Here is a 23,647-nt window from a genome sequence, read left to right on the forward strand (position 1 = left end):
GAGAAAATATTTGCAAATAACCTATCTGTTAAAGGACTTGTATCCAGAATATAAAAACAATCCTCAAGGGCTTCCCTGGTGGCGCAGTGGTTGCGAATCTGCCTGCCAATGCAGGGGACACGGGTTCGAGCCCTGGTCTGGGAAGATCCCACGTGCTGCAGAGCAGCTGGGCCCGTGAGCCACAATTACTGAGCCTGCGCGTCTGGAGCCTGTGCTCCGCAACAAGAGAGGCCGCGATAGTGAGGGGCCCGCACACCGCGATGAAGAGTGGTCCCCACTTGCCGCAACTAGAGAAAGCCCTCGCACAGAAACGAAGACCCAACACAGCCATTAATAAATAAATTAATTAATTTAAAACAAACAAACAAAAAAAACCCAAGTCTTTACCAAAAAAAAAAAAAAATCCTCAATACTAAATAATAAGAAAACAACAAAAAAAACCCATTTATAAATGGACAAAAGATTTACACACCTCATCAAAAAAGATATACAGATGGCAAATAAGCAAATGAGGTATTCAACATCATTAGTCACTAGGGAAATGCAAATCAAAACTACAATGAGATGCTACTATATACCCACTAGTATGGCTATAAGCAAAAAGGCAGAAAATAATTTGCCAAGAATGTGGTACCATGTGCTACTATGTCATAAGGACTCTTAAGCAGCTCTCTGGAGAAACCCACAAGGAGAACATCTGAGGCCTCCTGCCAACAGCCAGCAACAACTTGACAGCTGTGTAAGCGAGCCAGTGTGGAAGTGGATCCTCCAACCCCAGTCAAGCCTTCAAATAGCTGCAGCCCCAGCCAACATCCTGACTGCAACTTCATGAGATAACCTACACCATAACCACTCATCTAAGCCACTATCAAATTCCTCACCTGCAGAAACTGATAGTGAATGTTTATTGCTGCTTTCAGCCACTGTGTTTTATAGTAATTTGTTCACTGAGCAGTAGATAACTAATATACAACCAAAGAGGATTAAAAGAAATAATATATACCTTGCCTGGCACACAGTAAGCCCTTCATAAAAGTTAGCTGTTATAACTGTTGTTGTGTAAATGCATGCATGTCCTTTTCACCAACAGTTGCAAGTTTGTTGAAAAGGACTGCAGCTCATTCCCTTTTTTGCACTCTCTGCCTCTCCTCAGCCCTCTCAGCCCTTTAGCATAGCACTGGGCACACATACAACAGAAGCCCAGTAAGTAACTCTCAAAGAGGGAATTAAATCCGAAGGTGAAACAATTTCCCTTTGTCACCGTGAGGATAACGTTCCACTTCCTAAAATATTTGACTACCTTTTGGTGCAGTTAATGTAAATGCTTGGACTTTTATATGCTAGTTTGTAATGACTGAGCTGTAAAAGCCAAGGGGTGGAGAGGGAAGACTTGGTTGACTAAAAGGAGGCAATGCAGAAATGCACATTGGATAAGGCAGAGGACCAAGTTAGAGGGTCAGGGATGTACCTGTAATAAAAAGAGTAAAAAATGGGAATTGGACCTGGAGAACAGCCAGGAAAATTACACATATAATTCAGGGCTTCAAGGTTCATGGTTTTGAGGCCCACATCTGCTGTTTTTTGCTAATGATGATGTTTTTATTGTTGATAATGTTTGCTGCCTCCATAACTCTGGCTAGTTGCTTTGAGAAGATATCCCATATTTATAAAGGATTCAATACCACAGAGCATTAAAAATGCATGACATCTACTTAGATAAATAACCCAAGTGTCATTCCCTGCTAATAGCTTATCTTCTTTGTACATCAAGGACAACAGCCCATTACAGTCTTTGATAATATTCAAGGAAAGTTTTGCAATTTTAGCCATTTTACTTAAGAAATTAAAAATATTTAAATCTACTCTTTATGATACAAAGCTCATACAATAATTGAAGTCATACATGACATGGACCTGAAGTCAGGATATTACTGTCAGGCTTATTTGTGAGATATCCCAAATTTGGTGTGCTAGTCTAGAAACAAGTTGATTGTTTGAAAAGAAGTCATGTTAAGGGTATCAATTTATATATCTTAAGAACAATTTATTTATTTATTTGAATAAATAAATAAATAATGAGTGAGACAAATTGCAAAGAAGCAAAGGACAGTAACTAGTCAGGGGCATCTTGGTTTCTTGATTGGCAGTTAGGTAACAAGATGCCATCAATTTCTGCAGTGGCTGGGTGGACAGTCATAAAGAAAAATAGGTAATGATAATTATAATAATAGTAATAATAATCAACATTTGTTGGCTTCTAACTAACCTATAGTATAGTAAGAATTTAACCTTCTTTTTTTGATTGAATCCTGAAACAATCCAATGAAGTACATATTATTACTATTACCATTTTACAGATTAGGTAACTGAAGTTTGGATTAAGTCATGGAACTTCAGCTATACTATGCTTCCCTCCTTGATCTCTTGACAGTCACGACCAAGGCAATATCAGAATGAGTCAGAGGTAAGTCTCTTTGTTTCTTCCTTTCTTAAATCATTGTAACTAACCCTATTTTGGGGTTTATTCCCTTGATCTGGAGAGACAGCACTGTGTGGTTAAGTTTATACTCATTGATGTCAGGCAGATAAGTGTTCGAAAGCTGGTTTCACCACTTACTAGCTGCGTGACCTTGAGGAAGTTATTTTCGTGAAAGCTCATTTTCTTATCAATAAAATAACAATAATTACAACACTTCTAGGGTTGCTGCCCTCAATCTTTCTCCACAGCAGCCAGAGAGAAGTTTTCAAAATGCAAAATTGACCATGTCATCTAATTTCAACTCAAAATGAGATCCCATTGTTCTTAAGATATATAAATTGATCCCCTTAACATGACTTTCAAAGCCTCTCATGGTCTGGCCCCTAATTCACCTCCCAGGCTGCATCTCAATCTATGCTTCCTCTAGCCCCCAAACACTGGCTTAAGCCTCTCACTACAGGACTTTTGCAATATGACGGTCTCTTTGTCCAGAAAGTTCTGCTTCCCTTACTTAGCTTAATTAACTCTTATCTTTCAGATCGTATTTCAAATGCCACTTTCCCCGTGTAACATAACTCCCTAGACTAAGTCAAGTCCCTCTAACATATGCTTTTAGTGCGTCATGTGTTTTCCCCTCAAAGCATACATCCCAGTTGTAATGCTACATTTGTGAGTCTTTGGTTAATGCCTGTGCTCTTCGCTAGACCCTAAGCGCCACCAGAAAAGAGCCCGTGTCTAGTTTTACTCATCTTTGTCTCCCTAGCACCTAGTTCAGGGCCTGGCACATATCATCTGAAAGAACACTTGAATTGGCTAGCACTATTAAGCTTCACTGCCCCGGCTGTAATTTTAGCCTATGAAACAAGCACCACCTGGGTGTTTAGAATTAGTATGGTGATTACAAAGCAGTATTTCTCAAAGAGTGAATAACCTGCTTGGAAAATGCAGATTCCCATGCCTCATTCTCAGAGCTATGAGTTGATAGGTCTAGGATAGGGTCTAGAAATTTGCATGTCTAACAAGTCCTCAGGGTGACTTGAGAACCACTGGTAAGAAAGGAAGGAAAGGAAAGGAGAGGAAGAAGCTAATTCATAGTCTCACTACGTTTTAGTAAACTCTGATAAAGTAATGGCAGGACTCTGCTTCCAGTCCTGGTTTCTGAATTCACTGCTGGGCTTGTTGCTTCCAAGGCAGCTTCCCAGAATTAAGGCCATGATTAGGAAAGGGATGAGCTTTGCTAGCATCCTGTTGGGTGGTGTCTCTGGTGACAACTGCAGGACACTGGGGAGGGTTGAGGGGTGAAGGAACTGGAACTTACTGGATGAGTCACTGCTACTACCTAAGGGGAGAAATAGCAGCTCAGGCTCAAGATCCATGAGTGTCTCACTCATTATTTATTTATTTATTCAAATAAATTCTACCAAATTCTTACAGTGTTTCAGGTACTAAGCTATTTTGAAAATATAATGACACAGGGGAAAAAAAGTAAAAAAGATACTCCTTTCTGATGGGGCTTACCATCTACTGGTGATATAGACAGTAATGAAATAATTTTATAAACATATGCAAAATTACAGCTATCTAAGCTCTGTAAGATACAGGACCTGAGACAAGATGGGGGAACTGATCAAGTCAGGGAGATCAGGGAAATAATTATTGAATTGGGATATGAAAACAATATAACTATAAATTAGATTTTGATGAATCACTACCTACATAAAAAGTAAAAGTTTATTGGACTGTACCTCTTAATAGATGGATGGAGCTTTAAAAACATTTTAAATTATATCATTTAATGTAATTAGATGACTAGATCACTAGATGACTCATTTTTTGGTAAAGTGAAATAGAGATCATCACCAATTCTACTCCTATTTTTTGTTATTATAGGTAGGTACCAAAGAACTTTTTACACAAATAAATGAATGGCATTTTGCCAAATCTTTGTCACAATTTTTCCATATCCTTAAGGTTTGTTAAAGGATTAGAAACCGGGCTTCCCTGGTGGCGCAGTGGTTGAGAATCTGCCTGCCAATGCAGGGGACACGGGTTCGAGCCCTGGTCTGGGAAGATCCCACATGCCACGGAGCAACGGGGCCTGTGAGCCACAATTACTGAGCCTGCGCGTCTGGAGCCTGTGCTCCGCAACAAGAGAGGCCGCGATGGTGAGAGGCCCGCGCACCGCGATGAAGAGTGGTCCCCACTTGCTGCAACTAGAGAAAGCCCTCACACAGGAACGAAGACTCAACACAGTCATAAATAAATAAATAAAAGAACGTGAATTTCTTTAAAAAAAAAAAAAATACCATTAAAAAAAAAAAAAAAAAAAAAAAAAAAAAAAAAAAAGGATTAGAAACCATCTCATTTGCAAAAGGATGTGTTATTCATTTGAGTAATCACTTAATCTCTGGAAATAAACCCAAAAAGGCTTATCAAGTGACTACTAATTGTTCTTATTTCTCTTTCACTTAGAGGCATTTTGGTTTTGGAGCTGAAAACCCCTTAAAAATGTGTTTCATGATTTTTCTTGTTGATTGTGAATAAAGATCTACTTCAATTATTTAGGTCATGTCAAAGTGCCGTAAGAAGACATTACAGATGGGCAGAAATTGGTATAATAAAAATATTATATACAGGTTTTTAAATCTCATTTCAAGATTTAAACAAGTTTAAAATTATACATTTGACAGAATTAAAAGAACATGTCACCATCTGAGATGAAGATGTTAATTCTAATTAAATGAAATGGTTTCCAAAAGCTCAGGGCATTATATCTTAGGTTATATTTTGGGAACATTTTTATTTTACCAGGTACATAAGTAGATGCTTTTAAGAGTGCAGTTTTGGACTTCCCTGGTGGCGCAGTGGTTAAGAATCTGCCTGCCAATTCAGGGGACATGGGTTAGATCCCTGGTCTGGGAAGATCCCACGTGCCACAACTACCGAGCCCGCATGCCTAGAGCCCATGCTCCACAACAAGAGAAGCCACAGCAATGAGAAGCCTGCGCACCTCAACAAAGAGTAGCCCCCGCTTGCCACAACTAGAGAAAGCCTGCACGCAGCAACAAAGACCCAATGCAGCCAAGAAAAAAAAGAGTGCAGTTTTATCTAGTTTGTGGAAATAAACAGCAAAGAGAAGAGAAGGTTTTATATGACTAGTAGGTAGAGTTTACAAAATGGTGTAAAAATAATTGTTTAGGGGGATTATTTACATAATTTACAACATGTTTCTGTCAAGGTAATAAGGATATAATAGAAATGCATAAATGAAGGGGAAAAAATGCGTGGCAGTGAGAAGATTTGTGCCCAAATAATAATATGGATTTACCATATCAAATATTATTTTTTTCCTGTGTCTGTTTCAACTTGAGTACGAAATGAACTGAAACTTCCTACTAGACAAGAACCAGTGAAGCGAAAGTAATTTGGGGGGATTTTTGCCTTTGAGCCAAAGATGACATGTTTGTTTCTTAGCCTGATCAAAATTAGTGATTTTCCTTGTTTTGCCTTTTTTTTAGAAATAACATCCTTTAGGAGAAATAAACAAAAAATTTAAAAAGATGGTGTGATTGCAGTAACTACCACCACCCGAAAAAAAAATGTGCAAAGGGAAACAGTTTATTGCTTAAAGGATGATGCAACTAATTAAAGTTCCAAAAGAAGATGCTCTTTCGGTCATCTGGCTACCTGAAGGTTTTTACGCACCAGGGCAATGAATTATAACAAGATATAGGACGGGCAAAGGCACACTTGTCTTTCATAAGGTGGGAGGACAGAGTGAGAAACAGGAGGAAGGAAAGGAGAACTGCCTCATCAGCTTTCTCAGGAAGATGAATTTTATGAAAGATACAGAAAATGAGGAACAGCAAATTGATTCCCTTAAACTGTTCCCCACATACCCATTGGAAAGTCTTCCTGTACACATTCTCCAGTTTGAAACTGCTAAAATACATAATTCTATCTTCTTATCCCTTCAGCCCTGATTGCCCCCTCTCTGAATTCCTACAGCTCTTATTGTCTATTCTTGATAATTTAGGAATCAATTTCTCTTTAAGTGACTGTAAAGAAATCAGTCTTATTTTCAAGTGTGGCTGCCAGAATCAACCCCATTCTATATTATACTCATACCTCATGTCTGGTCATGTACAATGGCAGTTCAGGGAAAGAGGGTAATGTAAGTCGGAATAAGTAGTGGGACCTGTTTTAGACCTTCAAGATGAGATTTTTATAAGAGAGAAATGCATTCTCGGGAAGAACATGTGTTGGTTAGGATATAAATCAGCTGCTGTAATGAAGATTCAGACTACCAGCAACTACCTAAACAAGTTCTCTCATGTACCAGAGCATGCATAGTCCAGAGGTACTACTGTAATCCATAAGGTAGCAGGTTTCCTTTACCTTTTGCTCTGCTACCTGCTAAGGTAGAGGCCTTGTCCTCACGGCCAAAAATGGTTGACATTTTGGGTCTGTATGCTAGATGACAAGAAGAGAGAAAATGAGGAAAATACTCAGAGGACATAATCTTTCCTTTAAAGGCAGAACCCAGATGTTTCATATCTATTACACTCCCATCCCACTCGCCAGAACTTAGTCACACAGACAATGCTAGCTGCAAGAGAAGCTGGGGAAAGTATAGACTTCTGCTGGGAAGCCATGGGCCCAAGCTAAAACTTGGAATTTCTATTACTAAAGAAAATAACTGAGACAACATTGAGACAACTAGCGGTCTCACAGATTAATGCAGAAAAGAAAATGACAGGAGATAGAAGGGAGAATGGGGAAAACAACTGTCCTAAGAATATAAGAAATTAAGATTCTGCAGTGCCCAACTGAGGAGTTGCAGGCGTGGGAAGCTATTCAGGGTTTATAAAGAATATCACCAAGAGGGACTTCCCTGGTGGTCCAGTGGTTAAGACTCCATGCTCCCAATGCAGGGGGCCTGGGTTCGATCCCTGGTCAGGGAACTAGATCCCGCACGCGGCAACGAAGATCCTGCGTGCCACACTAAGACCCGGCACAGCCAAATAAATAAATACTAAAAAAAAAAAAGAATAACACCAAGAAAGTTGTTTCTTTGCTTGCTAATTTGTTTGTTTTCTAGGAGGGTTTAAGTGCTGGTGAGATGTAGGACAGAGTGTGCGTACATGTGTTAAGAGGGTATATCAGATAGGATGGGTAAGGTCCTTATTATTTGAAGTGTGGTCCAGGGTCTCACAGCATCAGAATCACCTGGGACCTTGTCAGAAATGCAGAATCTTAGACCCCCACCCAGACCTACAGAATTATAATGTGGCATTTTTACAAATTCTTTAGGTGATTAATATCACATTAAAGTCTGAGAAACGCTGTGCTAGATTATGTTATGGTATGGAATAATCCTAAAATCTGTATCTTAAAACCACAGAGATTTATTTCTTACTCACGCTGAAAGTCCATCTGGAAGGAAGAGGGTGGCAAATACGTGACTGCTTCATCATCCTGACCTGGGCCCCAGCCTGACGGTGCCTCCACCATCTGAACGTCACCCGTCAGGTGGCAAGAGGAGGTAATGTGTGGCTCTCATGCTTTGCTCACACTTCCTTGGTCAGACAAATCTCATGGCCATGCCTATCTTCAAGGAGGTGGGAAGAACAATTCTACCATGTCCCTGGAAGGAGAGGACTCAAAATACTGGTGAAGCCAGGAGATCCCAGAGGTAGGGAGGCCTTTCAAAGGTTATCACAATATAGATGTAAAATGATCAGACACTGGGAAAGTATAATATCTATAGGAAGGAAAAGAAGAGCATGAACAACAACAACAAAAACATTTCAGGGTAATTATTCTGAAGAGGTAGTCAAGGAAGACTCCCAGCTTTAGAGTCTGATTGATTGGGTAGAAATGAGAAATTGTGGAGGAATTGGTTGCAGAGGGGAGTGGAAAGGCTGAGTTTGGAACGGACATGCTAAATCAGAAATTAAGGTGGATATTCACCCTCCACCTATCTTTCCAACCCCCCACCGTGCTCCGGCCACACTGACCTTTCTGTTCCTTCATACACCAACCTTGTTCTCACCTTAGGGTTGTTGTACCTACAGTTTCTTCTGGAATGCTCTTCTCTGGGCCTATCATGAGCTCCTGCCTGTCATTCAGAACTTAACCATAGTGTCACCTCCTCAGAAAGGCCTTTCCTGGTCATACAAACGTAGCCACCCAGTCACACAGTATCACACCTCCCTACTACAGTTATCAGCATAGTACCTAGAGCTAACCGATATTTTTATTGGTCTATCCCTCTCCCCCCATTAAAAAGTAAGCTCCATGAGGTCATAGACTCTGTCTATCCTGTATCACCAGCTTCAAGTACAGTGCCAAGCAAAGTTGGTACTCAATAAATACTTACTGAATATTCACATGGAAATTTCAGTTAAAAGGTATGCAATAAGGGACATACAGATAGGGCTCCAATGAGGAAAACAGATTTGGAGTAGTGAAGTTCTCTAAAGTATTAAAGATGAACTAGAAGCATTAATCCTTTAGGAATGTTCCCCCTCAGTGGGTAGAGAAGCGTAGGAGACTCAGAAGTCTAAAGGGTAGAATAGAGTGTCTCCTGAAGCGAGGAAAAAGTTTCAGTGAGGGATGGGGCAATGGGGGGCAAGTGTTATCTCTTAGTCAAGAAAAATGGGAATAAGAAAAAGACCATTGGATTTGGAAAGGTCATTTGTGACCAATGAATAAAGGAGTAAAAATGTAGGGCTTAAGGAGAGAAAGGACTTGGCAGGTATAGCTTATTACTGGAGTAGGTTTGGCAGTAAAGGGAATTACTACTCCAGCAGGATTGAGTGGGTTTCTTTTTGCGAAACCTATGGTTCTTAACTTGAAGTTAATGGATCCCTAGGGGGTCCACGAGTCACTTTCAGGGACTCTGCAAATTCAGAAATTATAGGCAAAATTTTGTGTGTGCATGGGGGTACGAGGTGGGGGGAAGAGGATTTTAGTTTCATTATTTTCCAAAAGGTCGAGACCCAAAGGTTGAATAGCCAGTGCTGAATAGGAAGAGAATAAGTTAAAAAAAAAAACAAAAAACGGAGACCCATAAAAGGGCTAAGCTTTAGAGAGAAAAAGAAAAACCTCTTTCTTATCTAAGGAAAAGCTAGAAACAGATTTCTAAAAGTTCACAATTACATCATCATCTCAGTAAAATAGGGAGTAAAGACAGATCTGGAAACACTGGGGAGACTTGTGCAAACACGCTCCAGTTAAGGGAGACTGAAGAAGCCGGGAAGACGGAGTGGGGAAAGCCTGTGTTCCTCAACCGAGCCCGCGGCCCTAGCAAAGCACCACCTGTGCAACGTCACCGCCCAGGAGGTGGTGCTCAAGGCTGGGAACTGCTGGTATTGTTCTTTAATCAGTAAGCGCCCCTCTGAGACCCCAGCCGAAGCGTCTGGGATCGAGAGCAGTCTTACCACAAAAAGCATCATCACCGGGCAGGGGAGCTCATCAGTGAGTCAGCTCAGGGACAAGCTGTGCGTCCGACAAGCTTCCCCAAATTTGCCGTACTTTCCTGCTGTGTTTGGGCAGCTGCCTCCTGCCCAGCCGCCCCACCTGTCGTCGTCTCTGAATCGTCCCGCCCCATTTCGACATCTCCCTTCCCCGCCTCCAGCTCTCGGCCTGGCGCAGGGCCGAGCGACAGCAGGCCCCCGGAGAAATCATTCACTCAACAACTGCGGGGTTTACTTGGCGACTCCGGGGCAAGCCCAGCCGGGCGCTGGGGCCTGAGGAGCATCAGGCCCTAAGGAGTGCGCCCGCGCGCAGCACGGAGGGGTCAACTCTCCCGACCTGACCGGAGTTTAACGGACCTCCTCCTGCATGTGGCAACAGCTTTCCCGACATGCCGGCGGGCCTCGCCAGGGGATGCCCGGCCCCGGTTCGCTCCACCCAACGCCAGTCCGAGATCCCGCGGGAACAGAATTCTCGGGCCAAGGCCACCCGCCCGCACACGACCCGCGAGTCCCGGGATTCGGGGCGGGCGCTCTAGCAAGGGCTTAACCGCATCCGTCAGCGATTTGACCTTGAAGGCCAGGCACCGCCCTCCCCTCCTCCCCCGACACGATCCAGCCTGCAGCGCCCACAGCTCTACGGGCGCCAGTCAGGGCCCCAAATTCCCCCTCGATAGCCCCTGGGCGCTTCGCCCTCTTCCTGTAGCCAATCGGATCCCGAAATAAAACTGGCCAATGGCCGCTCTCAAAGTATCAAGAGTCGTTGAGCCTATCAAAGTTCAGCCTTAAGTTTCTCCCGCCCTCCAGGAAAGTCGGAGGGCGGGTTGATCTTACATGTTGGCCAATCAAGTGGCCAATAAACAAGAAGCTTCCAAGATCAAAGGGGAAGGGGTGGGATCTAAGCTGTCGCAACGCCGCGGGGCGGAGGAATGACAGGCAACTTCACTAATACCACAGACCTATTTTTTCTACGTAAGCCAGGGGCGGGGCTAGCTTGACGGCTGTACCAATTGCTGATTGAGGGGCGTGTCCTCGGGGCCAAGCGGGAGCCCGAGGCCCCGGGCTCTCTGGGCCGCGCCTGAGGCAGACGCAACGGGGCTGGGGGGCGGCGACGGCAGCGGCGGCAGCGACGGCAGCGGCGGCGGCGGCGGGGGTGGGCGCCGCAGCTGGCCCGGGTGGATGGAGTTGGAGGGGCGGGGTGCTGGCGGTGTGGCGGGGGGGCCGGCGGCTGGGCCGGGGCGGAGCCCCGGGGAGTCGGCGCTGCTGGACGGGTGGCTGCAGCGGGGCGTGGGCCGGGGGGCCAGCGGCGGGGAGGCCGGGGCCTGCAGGCCCCCGGTACGGCAGGATCCGGACTCCGGCCCGGACTACGAGGCGCTGCCGGCTGGAGCCACTGTCACCACGCACATGGTGGCGGGCGCCGTGGCAGGGATCCTGGAGCACTGCGTGATGTACCCCATCGACTGCGTCAAGGTGAGACCTGGCCCTGCTCCGAACTTCACCTGGGGCTGACCCGACCCCTGGGTCATGCCCGGAGCCAGGATCCCAGCCGAGAGCCGGAGCCGACCAGGGTCCCTTTCTGGCTCCTGCCACCACACTATTCGAAGCACACACCTATGCAAGAAAGGTCCCGGCCGGGAACTGATCCCAGTCAGAAGCCAGGACCAATTTCTCACCGTCAGTGAGATCTAAATTGGGACTCTGGAAAGAAAATCTGTCAGCCAAAACCCTGGATCCCAACTGGGACTAAACAGGAATAGGGTGGGATGGGAAGGGAACAGGTAAGTGTTACTAACTTGATTAAGGTAAAGCTTACTGAACACCCTCAATAGGATCTTAATGGCTAGAGATGTTCTCTGGCCAGTGCTTTTACAAGCTCCTTGCTGTGTTTTCCCTTAAAAGTGATGGGGCAGGAACCAGAATCTGGGATCTCTCAGCTAGATGAAGGATTTACTTATTAAATCTTAACCCATGAGTGATTGGAAATCATTGTGCAGTCAGAATTCAGAGTTCCTGACTGGAAATAATATGGGAAAGACCATGTTCAGGAAAAAGTTTCGGTTTCTCTGTGCAGCAAGCATGATACTCCACCTATTTCCTGAACATGAAAATTGAGCTGGGATTGGGATTGTGTATATGCAGGGAGCACATCAGCCCTCCAAGGAGAGATGGACCTCATAGTGTATTTCTTTAGCCACTTGAAGTTGACAAAAAGGGAAAAGTTGTCTAGAAGGGAAGCATGACAATACTGGAAAGTAGATGTTAGTGTGAAGAAAATAAAATGGGATCAACAAGAGGGCATGATTCGTGTGAAAGTAAAACTAATTTCCCCCACACCAAACAGGCTGATGAGTGGGTACAAGAAGTCAGATGCTTCTGAAGCTGGGTGACGAGGGGAACACATTGTTCTTTACAGTTCTTACTCTTGTGCATTAGCAAAGGAACAACCACTGAATAAACTGAATGAGAAGTAAACCCAAGGGGACTGTTGAAATAAATATAATGACAGAGACTGGTTCCTCCTTTACATGTTAAGGGTAATATAGTTAAACAGTATCCTCACAGCTCTTGGATGTATGTTTTCAAATTAGGAAAAAGTTACATATTCAGGAGGAGAGTATCAACTTGGAAGATGCAAAGTCTTTCTCTTCTGCTTCTCCCTGGCTCCAGTACCGTTTCATGTTTTCATTAGTAAGGTGGATGAGGAAATGGAGAAAGTGCTCCTTAAGCTTTGTGAATGACACCGAGTTGGTAGGAGTATTCTAGCACATTGCAAGGTAACTCCTACCAAGGGCCACACCCTTGAAACTGTGGTAAATGCACTTGGCTAAAATGGATATTAGAATTTTATTTTTTTTTTAAAGATTTTTTTTTTTGGATGTAGACTGTTTTTAAAGTCTTTATTGAATTTGTTACAATATCGCACCTGTTTTATGTTTTGGTTTTTTGGCCCCAAGGCATGTGGGATCTTAGCTCACCGACCAGGGATCGAACCTGCACCCCCTGCATGGGAAGGCCAAGTCTTAACCACTGGACCGCCAGGGAAGTCCCCAGAATTTTAAATACGCATGTCAATTGTGAGGAATAGAAATAAATAGTAAAATCCATGAGAGAGAAGAGGATGGTTAATGCTCTAACAATATTGAAATGTCATACGTATAAGTACAAATAAAAAAGATCCAGACATGTATGTAATAGAGTCTAGGTTGAATGACTGTGAGTTGTTAATGCTGTATATCCAAAAATTATCATGATCTAACTGCAAAGTAACCTCACTATACTTGGACTGTGAGTAAAGTCCAAGATAGTCTAGGGTGCTGTCTTTCAGGATGGGTATCAAATGAAAACTAGATCAAGGAGAGTAATGAAAATTATTGAATGGCTTGAAAAATACAATGTAATAATGTGACTGACTTAGAAATATTACCTCAGCTTGTCAATTTAAGTGTTGTCCGACTACCTTAGGAGACTATGTCCTTACTCCATATATTTACATAATGCTAATGTTGTTGTAAACATTTTATAACTTCCTCTGTTAGAAATGCCTCTAGAATACTCGGCTACATATCCTTAAATGGGGCAAGTCTTTGTCCTGTGACAAGACAGAGCTGATGTTTTAGTAATTGAGACCATTCAGAATCAAATATGGCAGTTCAGGTGGGAGATCAAAATGGGTAATGCTGATTGGGGTCAAAGATAAGGTAGGACTGGAAAGCAAGGAGACTGATTTACTCCTGAGGTTGATAAACCCACTGAGGGAACATTTTGGAAAGAGGAGTTCCAGAAATGTTTTGCATAACTGCAGCAGCATTGCTGGAATAAGTCGCTTGTAGCCTTCCAAGATAACTGTTTTGAAGAACAGTTCTTATTCACTTGCATAAGCTTTGGAATTTTTGTTTTTAAAAAATTAAGTAATACAACATTACAGTCATGCCTCAAAGCACTACATTAAAGAAATAATTATTTCATCTGGAGGAAAAAACGCTCAGGAGTCTTCAAAAACACAAAAGCGTGTTTTAGAAGAATCATTTTCATTTGCCATTAATGCTGGGATTTAAATGATTAGAGGGAAAAACTAGGTGAGCCTATCAGGATTTAGTGTCAGTAAACACTGTTTACAGCAGACACTGTTGTGCAGGCATGAAAGTAAAATTCAAATCTCTTCCTTCAGAAAGGGCTTTGCAGTTCACTTGTCCCTGGGTAGCTATTCTTCCTCTTCTACCATAAATAGGCGGTGGAGAGGAAGAGCAGCCCAACATACCCTAAGACTAGAGGCAGGTATCTGTGTTGGAGCCTAAAGGGCAACCACAGTGTTTGCCAAGTGAAAGCTGATAGTGACTCTTGGCATGCAAGCCTGTGTACCCCCAAACCGCTTATCAGGGTCAAGTCGACTTAAAATATCCTTGGGAGGGACCATGGGAAGCCAGCATAGCCTTGCTAGGCTACAGTTAGTCAACCAGCGATTTTCATGGTCATAATAGGGAGGTTTGGGAGCCCAAGTGAATCCCAGTTTTCCTTTTCTGGGCTTCAGAGACAAGCACCAGACTTTATCTAAAGGGATAGGTTCTACAGTGTAAAGCAGTCAAAACTCTCCTCAAAATCATCTGGCTAAGCACCTGTCACCAAGGTGCTGCTTTTTGGCTTTGTAGTGGTGAAGCAAATAATTACTTATATAATAAGTTAAGGAGGGAAAGAACAAAGGGAAATAAATCTTTTCTAAACTCCAGATGTAAATGGTTATCTGTATACATTCACCAGTGGACAGTTAGGAAATGGAAACATTGGCTTATTTGATTTTCTTATATCTAATAATGAGTATTCAGTATATGGCAATTGCTCATGTTTGTCAAGCCCTATCTGATGTGCCTTAATATTTACTGATTTAATCATTGGAACAACTTCATGAAGTAGATTCCATTTTCATTACTTTATAGATGAAGAAAACAGGCAAGTTAAGTAACTTGCCCAGGGTCACATAGTGGCAGAGTCATGATTTAAACCCAGTCTGACTCCCAAGCCTTCCATACAGGCTCCCAAAAGCAGATTTCCAGAACCAAGCAAGGCACAGATTTCACAATTGTGCTCCTTCCTAAACATGACCTTTAGATGAACAGCTGGACATATAAATCATAGCCACAGAGGAACTTTAAAATGAAAACAAAAAATACAAAATCAAGCCTGATTTATTAGTGGTTAAAGACCAGTTAGTTGCCCATGCATATTTGCAAAATGACTTATACACAAGACAACACAGCCATGATCTGTAAATTCTGAGATATGAACTAATATTTCTGAGAAACATAGTTGAATACAATAAAAAGCCTTATATTTCTAGCACCGCATAAATTAGCAATGGCTTTTACTTGCCTTAACTCTGAATCTCCACAACAGCACTCTGAGCCAGCCATTCTTAGTCTCATGTTACAGATGACATTGCTGAAGCTCAGAGGTTAAGTGACATACCCAAGACCACATAGCTAGCAAAGCTGGGTCTCCCACTCAGCCTTTCTGACTCATATGTGACTTGTCTTACCAAACTACTTACCTGTTCGGCTCTTCTTCAAAGTCAGGCAGTGGTTTTTTTCTATGTTGAAGACTATTCACTAATTCTTACTTAGAGATTTCATCTTTAAGAGGTTTTCATCTTTCTCTGAAAGAGATTTATTGGCCCACAAATTTGGGGAGCCATATTTGTTTTTATATTTGGTGTGGCTTATGCCTGGGTCCTCTCCATGAGGGTGTATTTTCACTGAGTTAGAATTGTGAGTTAGATTTAGACGTGTGTATAAAATTTTCATTGTAACTTACACACAGTCCAGGTTTCTCTTGTGGGTAAACGGTTCCAGGCCTCTGAGGCCAGACCTTTAAGACTAGTTACCCAAATATGCTGTTGACTCCAGCAGAACAGTGCAATTTCTAAACATTCCCCCAATACAAGATTAGTTTGGTTTTTTTTAAAATTTAATTAAATTAATTTATTTATTTTTGGTTGTGTTGGGTCTTCATTGCTGCACGTGGGCTTTCTCTAGTTGTGGGGAGCAGGGGCTACTCTTCATTGTGGTGCGCAGGCTTCTCATTGTGGTGGCTTCTTTTGTTGCAGAGCACGGGCTCTAGGTGCGCGGGCTCTAGAGCGCAGGCTCAGTAGTTGTGGTGCACGGGCTTAGTTGCTCAGTGGCATGTGGGATCTTCCTGGACCAAGGCTCGAACCCACGTCTCCTGATTGGCAGGCGGATTCTTAACCACTGCACCACCAGGGAAGTCCTTTTTTTTTTTTTTTTTAATTGAGAAGTAGAAAAGAATGTCACATTGTGATAAGTGATATTGTGTATTTCTGATTGAACTTCAGAAATCTTTTAGGCTACCAGTTCTTTGTTGGTAGCAGGAAGGAGAAAATAACTAGAGGAATGTGGATTGCTTGCAGCTCACCAGGATTTGTTAATCTGGTTAGTTTGTTTTCTCCCATGCTTTTGAGAAGAGGCATTACTCTTGGATTCCAGATGGCCAACAGGAAGGTTCAAGCTTTTAAATCCAGATTGAATCAGTGACAGGAATGAAGTAGGAATTTAAACTGTACTTGGGCGTTAGTTGCCCCTATTGGCTCACCAATGGCCTTTTTGAACTGGTGCAGACAAAGTTAAGATTCATTCATTTTTTCATTCATTCATTCATTCATTCATTCAACAAACAAATCTTGAGTGCCTACTGTGTTCCAGGCACTGGACATTGATTTTTTTTTTAGTATTAATTCATTTTGGGGGCTGCGTCGGGTCTTAGTTGTGGCACATGGGATCTTTTTGTTGCAGCACGGGCTCTTTGTTGCCATGCGCAGGCTTCTCTCTAGTTGTGGCATGCAGGTTTTCTCTCTCTAGTTGTGGTGCACGGGCTCCAGGGCACATGGGCTCTATAGTTGTGGTGCGCAGGGTCCAGAGCACATGGGCTCTTTAGTTTGCGGCACGCGGGTGCTCTAGTTGAGGCGCATGGGCTCAGTTGCCTTGCGGCATGTGGGATCTTAGTTCCTTGACCAGGGATCAAACCTGCGTCCCCTGCATTGGAAGGCGGATTCTTTACCACTGGACCACCAGGGAAGTCCCTGGACGTTGATTTTATACTATCTGGTAGTCTCCATGCCACCCTAACCTTGAAATAGATCAATAGACAAGAGATCTGTGCAGTGGAGACTCATCCTTCAGAGAAGGTCTGTGATTTGGGAAGTATTTCAAGTAAGATTAATTTCCCAAATTTCAATATCTACCATATACATTCATTCCAGTCATTGAATCCTCTAGAGATTCCAAGGGTTATGTTTCACTGAGACTAATTTTATTCATTGATGCCAGTTTTGGGATTCAGTCAGTTTAGATTAGAAATCTGGAATCTCCCTCAGTTTTAGAGAATAGATTGGTTTCCACCTTCATAGTTCGAGGGTAAACTTTCTTTTCCAGGAAATTAGAGCAGCATTATTAGGAATGCTACTTCTGCCAGAATTTTAACTTACAGGCCCAGCTGCCAATGCCAAATAGTCTGAAGAAGTCAGATTATCATCAAGGTTATATCGAAGGATGAGCTCTCATCTCATTAGTCAGTGTAGTATGTGGCCAGGAAGCAGGCCCAGGATCAGTCTGCAGAAATAATAAAGTATGTTGTAGACAGTAAATAGCTGACTTTAGAATCCACTTGTAAAGAACTCTTAGCCTGAGTTTATTAAGACACAAAAGCAACTTCTCCTGAAACACAGGCTTAATATTTGTTGCTGGGTTCAAGAACGCTTACAAGGGGCGATTTTTTGAGGGAAAATAATGGTGTTCCACTCGTAGGGTCATAGGTGACCAGAAAAAGAAAGGTCCAGCCAAGGCTTGGAAAGACTGCACGTAGATTTGGAAGGCAGTAAAACTGGATGCCAGGTATCACTTCTACATATTGGCGTGATTTCACGTAGGAGGTCTGCCTAGTGCCCAAGCCCGAGTGTTGAGATTGGGTACGCAGTCAGCATCACTGACATTGCACTTCTCCTCTCTGTGCTTTCAGACCCGGATGCAGAGCCTACAGCCTGATCCAGCTGCCCGCTATCGCAATGTGTTGGAGGCCCTCTGGAGGATTATAAGAACGGAGGGGCTGTGGAGGCCCATGCGAGGCCTGAACGTCACAGCAACTGGCGCAGGGCCTGCCCACGCCCTCTATTTTGCCTGCTATGAAAAGTTAAAAAAGACACTGAGTGATGTAATCCACCCTGGGGGCAATAGCCATATTGCCAATGGTATTGAGCCTTCCTGTGCTGGTTCCTCCACTTTCCCAACTCTTTGGGCTTTGCTGTTGTCAGTGCTTTCCAGTCTCAGCATGATTTGAAGCTGAAGCTTTGGGCTGGGGTAGGCCAGATTATAGGGGAGGGACTTCCAAACCTGATGTTCTCAGACAATGGGCTGCTTCACCCCCACCCCTTCTTTGGGGCATCTCAACAAAGGGTTACAATAGCCTCCCTTACGTACCAGCTTGACTCTTTCCTCTCATTTTCTCCCTGGTATCAGCTTCTGATGCCCTGGTAATGTGGAGACACACACTGAACTGCCCCCGTTGTGTACTTCTTGGTAGTTGGGTGGTACCCCGCTCCTCGGGGCAGGATTGGAGGTAACCCAGCCACCCAAGGAAGACATCCGTGGAGCCTCAGCTCTTCGCCTCACCTTTGCAGGATCCCAGCTGCCCACAGGCAGTCTGTGTCATGGAGGACATGACAAGGCCTCAACAAGTGAATGGGGCTGGGGCCGGGGGGCTTCTGTACAAAGAAACCAGAGGGTTGGAGGTTGTGTGGAAGTAAGGGAAGGGATGGCAGCCTGGAGAAAACCGAAGTGAAAGTGGAGAGGAGAGGGTGAGGGATACGGTAGTTCAGGACCTGAGGGAAAGGTCTAGGTGGACAGATGTTAGGATTTGGAGACTGGGGTTGGGCAGCATGGGGCAGCAGGATAGAAGGTGAGATTCTGTGGTGGAGATCTGACCACCTGCCCCTCGTGCTCTCCCGCCATTGGAGGCGGTTGATGTGCTGGCATCCCTTGCCCACAGTGTATCTGCTTCCTGTCTGGAGCATGAACTGCATTTATTCTCAGAGCCATCTTTGTTGAAAAAATCTGGGCTGTTTCTCAGGCTCTGCCTGGCCTTCCTATCGTAGCTGTGGAAGGTAGATTGATGGCCTTACTAAGTTAGAGGGAACAAATATCTTCATTTCTCTGAACAGGCATTTAGAAGCAGTGGGTTCCCATCTTTTAAACTGGCTCTTAACATTCCCTCTCCCTGCTGTGGTTTATCACAGCCACGCCTCTTCACTCTGGGTCCTCCGTTGAGTCAGTCACCCTCTCCTGGCCTTACATGTGGCAGTTGTTTTTTCCTTTGCAGGTGCGGCCGGGTGTGTGGCAACATTACTTCATGATGCAGCCATGAATCCAGCAGAAGGTAATGATTCCTCACCCTTTCCCTCTGTAGGCAGCTGCAGCTACATCTCTGGGCTTTTCCTTTATTTTTGGTTTGCAGGAGAAAGCCAGGGAGCACCCCATCAGTTTTGGTGGGAAATCCTGGCGTGTTACATTGTCTTACCACTAGAGGGCACTCCCTCCATGTTGTCGGTGCTTAGGAGGATTCCCTTAGACAGGAAGCATATTCAGTGAAATTTATTCACCTGGGGCTTCCCTGGAAAAAGGTATGGCTCTATGTGGCCTATTCCTGGGCCTTCCTGGAAGTCCGCTTTATAGTGGATTTGATCTAAAAAATTTAGCAGATTATTTCACTTTTCTTCAAAAAGGTGAAGATGGATATTGACATTTGAAAATACTGCCTATCTTGTTGGAATGAAGAATGGTTGAGATAGGAATGAAAGGTACATTGGTAGAGCTTAGTCCCTGCACTGCTGCTTGGATCTTGGCTTTTCATTTGGAGAATGAGGTACCCAAACAAATATGAAAGGATAGCACAGTTGCCAGGTTCCTTAAAGTTCCAGTTCTTTACCTGTCTGGGCAAGGCCATGGCAAGGAAAGGGCCAAAGCTAAGCTGAAGATTATACCTGAGCTTATACCATGTATCTACGTGAGGGGATAGGAGATGTTTGGAAACGAAAGCCATACCCTTCTTGGCTAAGAATTTTGGTTTTGGTAGCCCTTCTCCTCCTCCTGCGGAAGGATGACATCCTCATGTTGTAAGAGTTCAGTGTTCTGTGTACCTGAGGATTGGGATTGTTAGGGCTATGTGTTCATTATTATGTTCACTGCCACTGAATCACTTCTTGTCTTAAGAGTTACGAAAGGGTAAGATGGTAACAATAATTGGTAGGTACTTATTTCAAGGAAACCCTCTGGGGTCTAAACTGTAGATATATCCTATATGTTAATTGACTGGTTTTAAAGAAATCCTACTAGAATTGGGTCCATTATTTTTTAGCCCTTTATCACCCTCTCCTATCCCCTCCTCTCAAAAAAGGGAAACCTTCACTAATCAGGCTGACAATTCACTCATACTTTTTTCTCTCTCCAATCCATTGGCTGATCCACTGACTTGGGACTCCGAATCTGGACACTCCTGCTCACCGGTTGATTGCTGTCACCATTCCCTTCTTCTCATTGATGGCACCGCCAGTGGTGAAGCAGAGGATGCAAATGTACAACTCACCGTACCACCGGGTGACAGACTGTGTACGGGCAGTGTGGCAAAATGAAGGGGCCGGGGCCTTTTACCGCAGCTACACCACGCAGCTAACCATGAACGTTCCCTTCCAAGCCATTCATTTCATGACCTATGAATTCCTGCAGGAGCACTTTAACCCCCAGAGACGGTACAACCCCAGCTCCCACGTCCTCTCCGGAGCCTGTGCAGGAGCTGTAGCTGCCGCTGCCACAACCCCACTGGACGTTTGCAAAACACTGCTCAACACCCAGGAATCCCTGGCTTTGAACTCAAACATTACAGGACACATCACAGGCATGGCTAGTGCCTTCAGGACGGTGTATCAAGTCGGCGGGGTGACCGCCTACTTCCGAGGGGTGCAGGCTAGAGTAATTTACCAGATCCCCTCCACAGCCATCGCATGGTCTGTGTATGAGTTCTTCAAATACCTAATCACTAAACGGCAAGAAGAGTGGAGGGCAGGCAAGTGAAGCAGCACCGAGTGGAGCCAGGGTTCGGCCAACACTGCTGCTCTGCCCGCTCCAGCCACGTTCTCTGTCTCCCGGCGCGCTCCAGCCGCGGGTGGGGTGGGAAGGAAGGCAGAGGGCTCTCTCCCCCAGGCTCTTGGTGTTTTGGCTGACACCAGTTCCTGCCGCCCTCCGTCGTCGCCGCCTTTCCTTCCGGGCCCTAAGCAAGTGCAGCAAGTCACACCACAGCATCTCTGACACTCTCTCCTTCCTGGGCCTGATGACCTGCTCTAGACTGTTACAGAGGGATAAGCAGCTCATTCCCCTGGTTCCTAATAAAAAGCCTTTAAATTAAACGGTTTCATTGGGTTTGTCTTGCCAAAGAGGAAGTGAAATGCTGTCAACTGTTCTTTTGACTAAGCGTAAATCAAGGGGCCCATGGGGAAGGTTTATTGCGTATGTCTGTAGTTTTTGTTTCTGCTGTTTTCATGGTGATTTAAGACTTTGGGGCCCTACTCCCCCTTTTTTAGTAATAGGCTCCAAGGAATCTCTCTAATGGCAGGAACAATGGGCCTTTGACAGAGCCTAGCTAAACAGGTGCTCTTGATCCCCACTATTGCCTTTTCCCTAGGGCAGTGGCGTGGCACAGAAGAGGTAGCTCTCTCTGCTCTAATTATCAGCTTTGCCTGCAGCAGTAAAACTTTCCATATGGCACTTGGTTTTCTAATGCAGTTGCAAAGCTAAAATTAGTGAAGCTGCAAGTCCTGAAGATGACGTGGTAAATAATAACAGTACCTTTCATTTGATTTTAAGGCTTTTACAAAGTACTTTCACATACATGATCTCCTTTGGTTCTCACGAAATCTGAAGTAGGCAGTGCAGGTGTCATCTCTATTTTACAGGTAAGGAAAGCTCAGAGAGGCTGTGACTGGCTCAAGGTCTCACAGTAAATACAGAACTGGGACCCCAACCCAGATCTTTCGTCCCCAGAAGTGAATCTAATTGTGCCTTCCTGCAGATAGGAAATGAGCGGAGGGCATGTACTCCACCTGCCATCTGAAGGAGCTCCCTGCGACGGCCACTTGGGCTCTGGATACTTACAGGGACGGGGCTTTCACTGTGCTTTGTGGGTCAGTCTGTTCCTTTTTGTGTAACTGAACCAGTTATTAGCAAGTTCTTCAGTACGTAGAATGGAAGTTACTCCCCTGAAACTTCTATCATCTTTGCATCTGTCATTCATTCAGTAACTACTGAGTGTCTGTGTCAGGCGCTGGTGTTGGGCACACGATGATAAATAAACCCCCCCCAAAAAAAGATTTTAAAAAACCCAAAAAACAAAAAACATTCCAGCTCTCAAGGAGCCTGTTTTCTGGAGTGGAAGATACATGTAAACAGGCAATTACAAGATAAAATGACAAGAAATGTGATTGGGTAAAACTAGACAGTCGTTTGGAGGACAGAAGAATACCCAGCCTGGCCGTGGGTGATGGGGTAGGCTTTTGGAGGAAAGTGACATCTGAGGTGACACCTGGAAGGCAAATGAGGTAACTGTGAAGAGGGGCGGGGAAATGTTCTAGGCGAAGACCTGGAGGTAAGAGAATGAGAAGCGTTTGGGGTTCAGTGTACAAGGGGTTCAGTGGGGCTGACGGCCTGGGCAAGGCATGCAGCTGGAAAGCCAAGTGGAGGCTGGGTGTTAAAAGCAATGCTAAGGAGTTTAGACTTTATCCTGAAGGCAATGCAGAGGCATTACGGGGGTTTTAAGCAGAGGTGTGGTGTGATGAGATTTACAACTGAAACAGATCACTTAGGCTCTCTGAGAAAGGATTAGAGGAGCAAGACAGGACAGGCAGGCAGACCGGGAAGGAGGCTGTTGCAGTCTGCATCCAGGCAAGGCTGCATGGTGGTCTGTGCAGGGACGGTGGTGAGGGAGACAGAGAAAAGTGCCTGACTGGAGCGAGGTCAGGGTTGCAGATCAGCAGGACTCGGTTACAGAGTAAATCTTGTTCTCCTTCCACCTGACAGCCCTTCAAGTATCTATGGAGAATCGTGTCTGAATGCACTTGAAACAAACTGTCAAGAAAACAGCAGGGTCTCCTTTTCTAAGGCTTAAGTAAGCTCTCCCGGCCCTCTGATTTAGCGCTGAAGAGAGATGTTAACAGCGCCAAACGGTGGTCACTGGAGTTTGAATCGCCTGTGGAGTAAAAAGAGCATGATGAAGTCATTGAAGAGGTCATTTCAGAGGGTTTGCTTGTAAAGTTTAAGAGAATAGCTGCCTCCCAGCATGGAGTATGCACGAGAACAAAGGGATGCCTCCCCAAACCTTAGCCCTGTAGCGAGCTTTCCAGAGCTACTGCCTGGCATGGTACCTGGACCACAGCAGACACTGTGGCAATAAGGCCCACTTTTCAAGAAAAGGACACAGGGTATTTTCAGAAAGAATGGAAGTCACTAAAGACCCCCTCAGCTCTAATGCCGTTCACAAATAATGAGAAAAGAGCACAGAGTGACCTTCCAGTCTCCAACTGTGTTCTAGCTACTGGACGAGTTTGGAATTTGGACAGGGCATTAGATTCTGTAGGTCTCTGGGC

General features: G+C 44.4%; 2 protein-coding genes across 4 annotated transcripts in view; one reads left to right on the top strand and one right to left on the bottom strand.

The window, feature by feature from the left end:
- The window catches only part of ENTPD7 (ectonucleoside triphosphate diphosphohydrolase 7), a 168,109-nt gene that overhangs the window by 75,567 nt on the left and 68,895 nt on the right, over positions 1-23,647 (bottom strand). The window contains exon 2 of one of the 2 annotated variants that reach the window (XM_036827756.1): positions 17,450-17,573. The exons of the other annotated variant lie outside the window; for it this stretch is intronic. The gene's annotated coding sequence lies outside the window, so the exon portion shown is untranslated. The remainder of the gene's footprint in view (positions 1-17,449; positions 17,574-23,647) is intronic. 2 annotated transcript variants of the gene reach the window in all.
- On the top strand, positions 11,027-21,415 carry SLC25A28 (solute carrier family 25 member 28). 2 transcript variants are annotated; one of them, XM_036827761.1, is made up of 4 exons: positions 11,027-11,427; positions 17,980-18,208; positions 19,336-19,392; positions 20,566-21,415. In XM_036827761.1, exons 1-4 carry the CDS (start codon positions 11,137-11,139, stop codon positions 21,081-21,083), a joined length of 1,095 nt encoding a protein of 364 aa, XP_036683656.1. In that variant the 5' UTR covers positions 11,027-11,136; the 3' UTR covers positions 21,084-21,415. The 2 variants fall into 2 exon arrangements, with proteins under 2 accessions (XP_036683656.1, XP_036683657.1); XM_036827762.1 differs by lacking the exon at positions 11,027-11,427 and having other exon boundaries at positions 18,015-18,149.

The sequence above is a fragment of the Balaenoptera musculus genome, chromosome 16 (assembly GCF_009873245.2).
Source record: "Balaenoptera musculus isolate JJ_BM4_2016_0621 chromosome 16, mBalMus1.pri.v3, whole genome shotgun sequence".
Classification (NCBI taxonomy): Eukaryota; Metazoa; Chordata; class Mammalia; order Artiodactyla; family Balaenopteridae; genus Balaenoptera; species Balaenoptera musculus.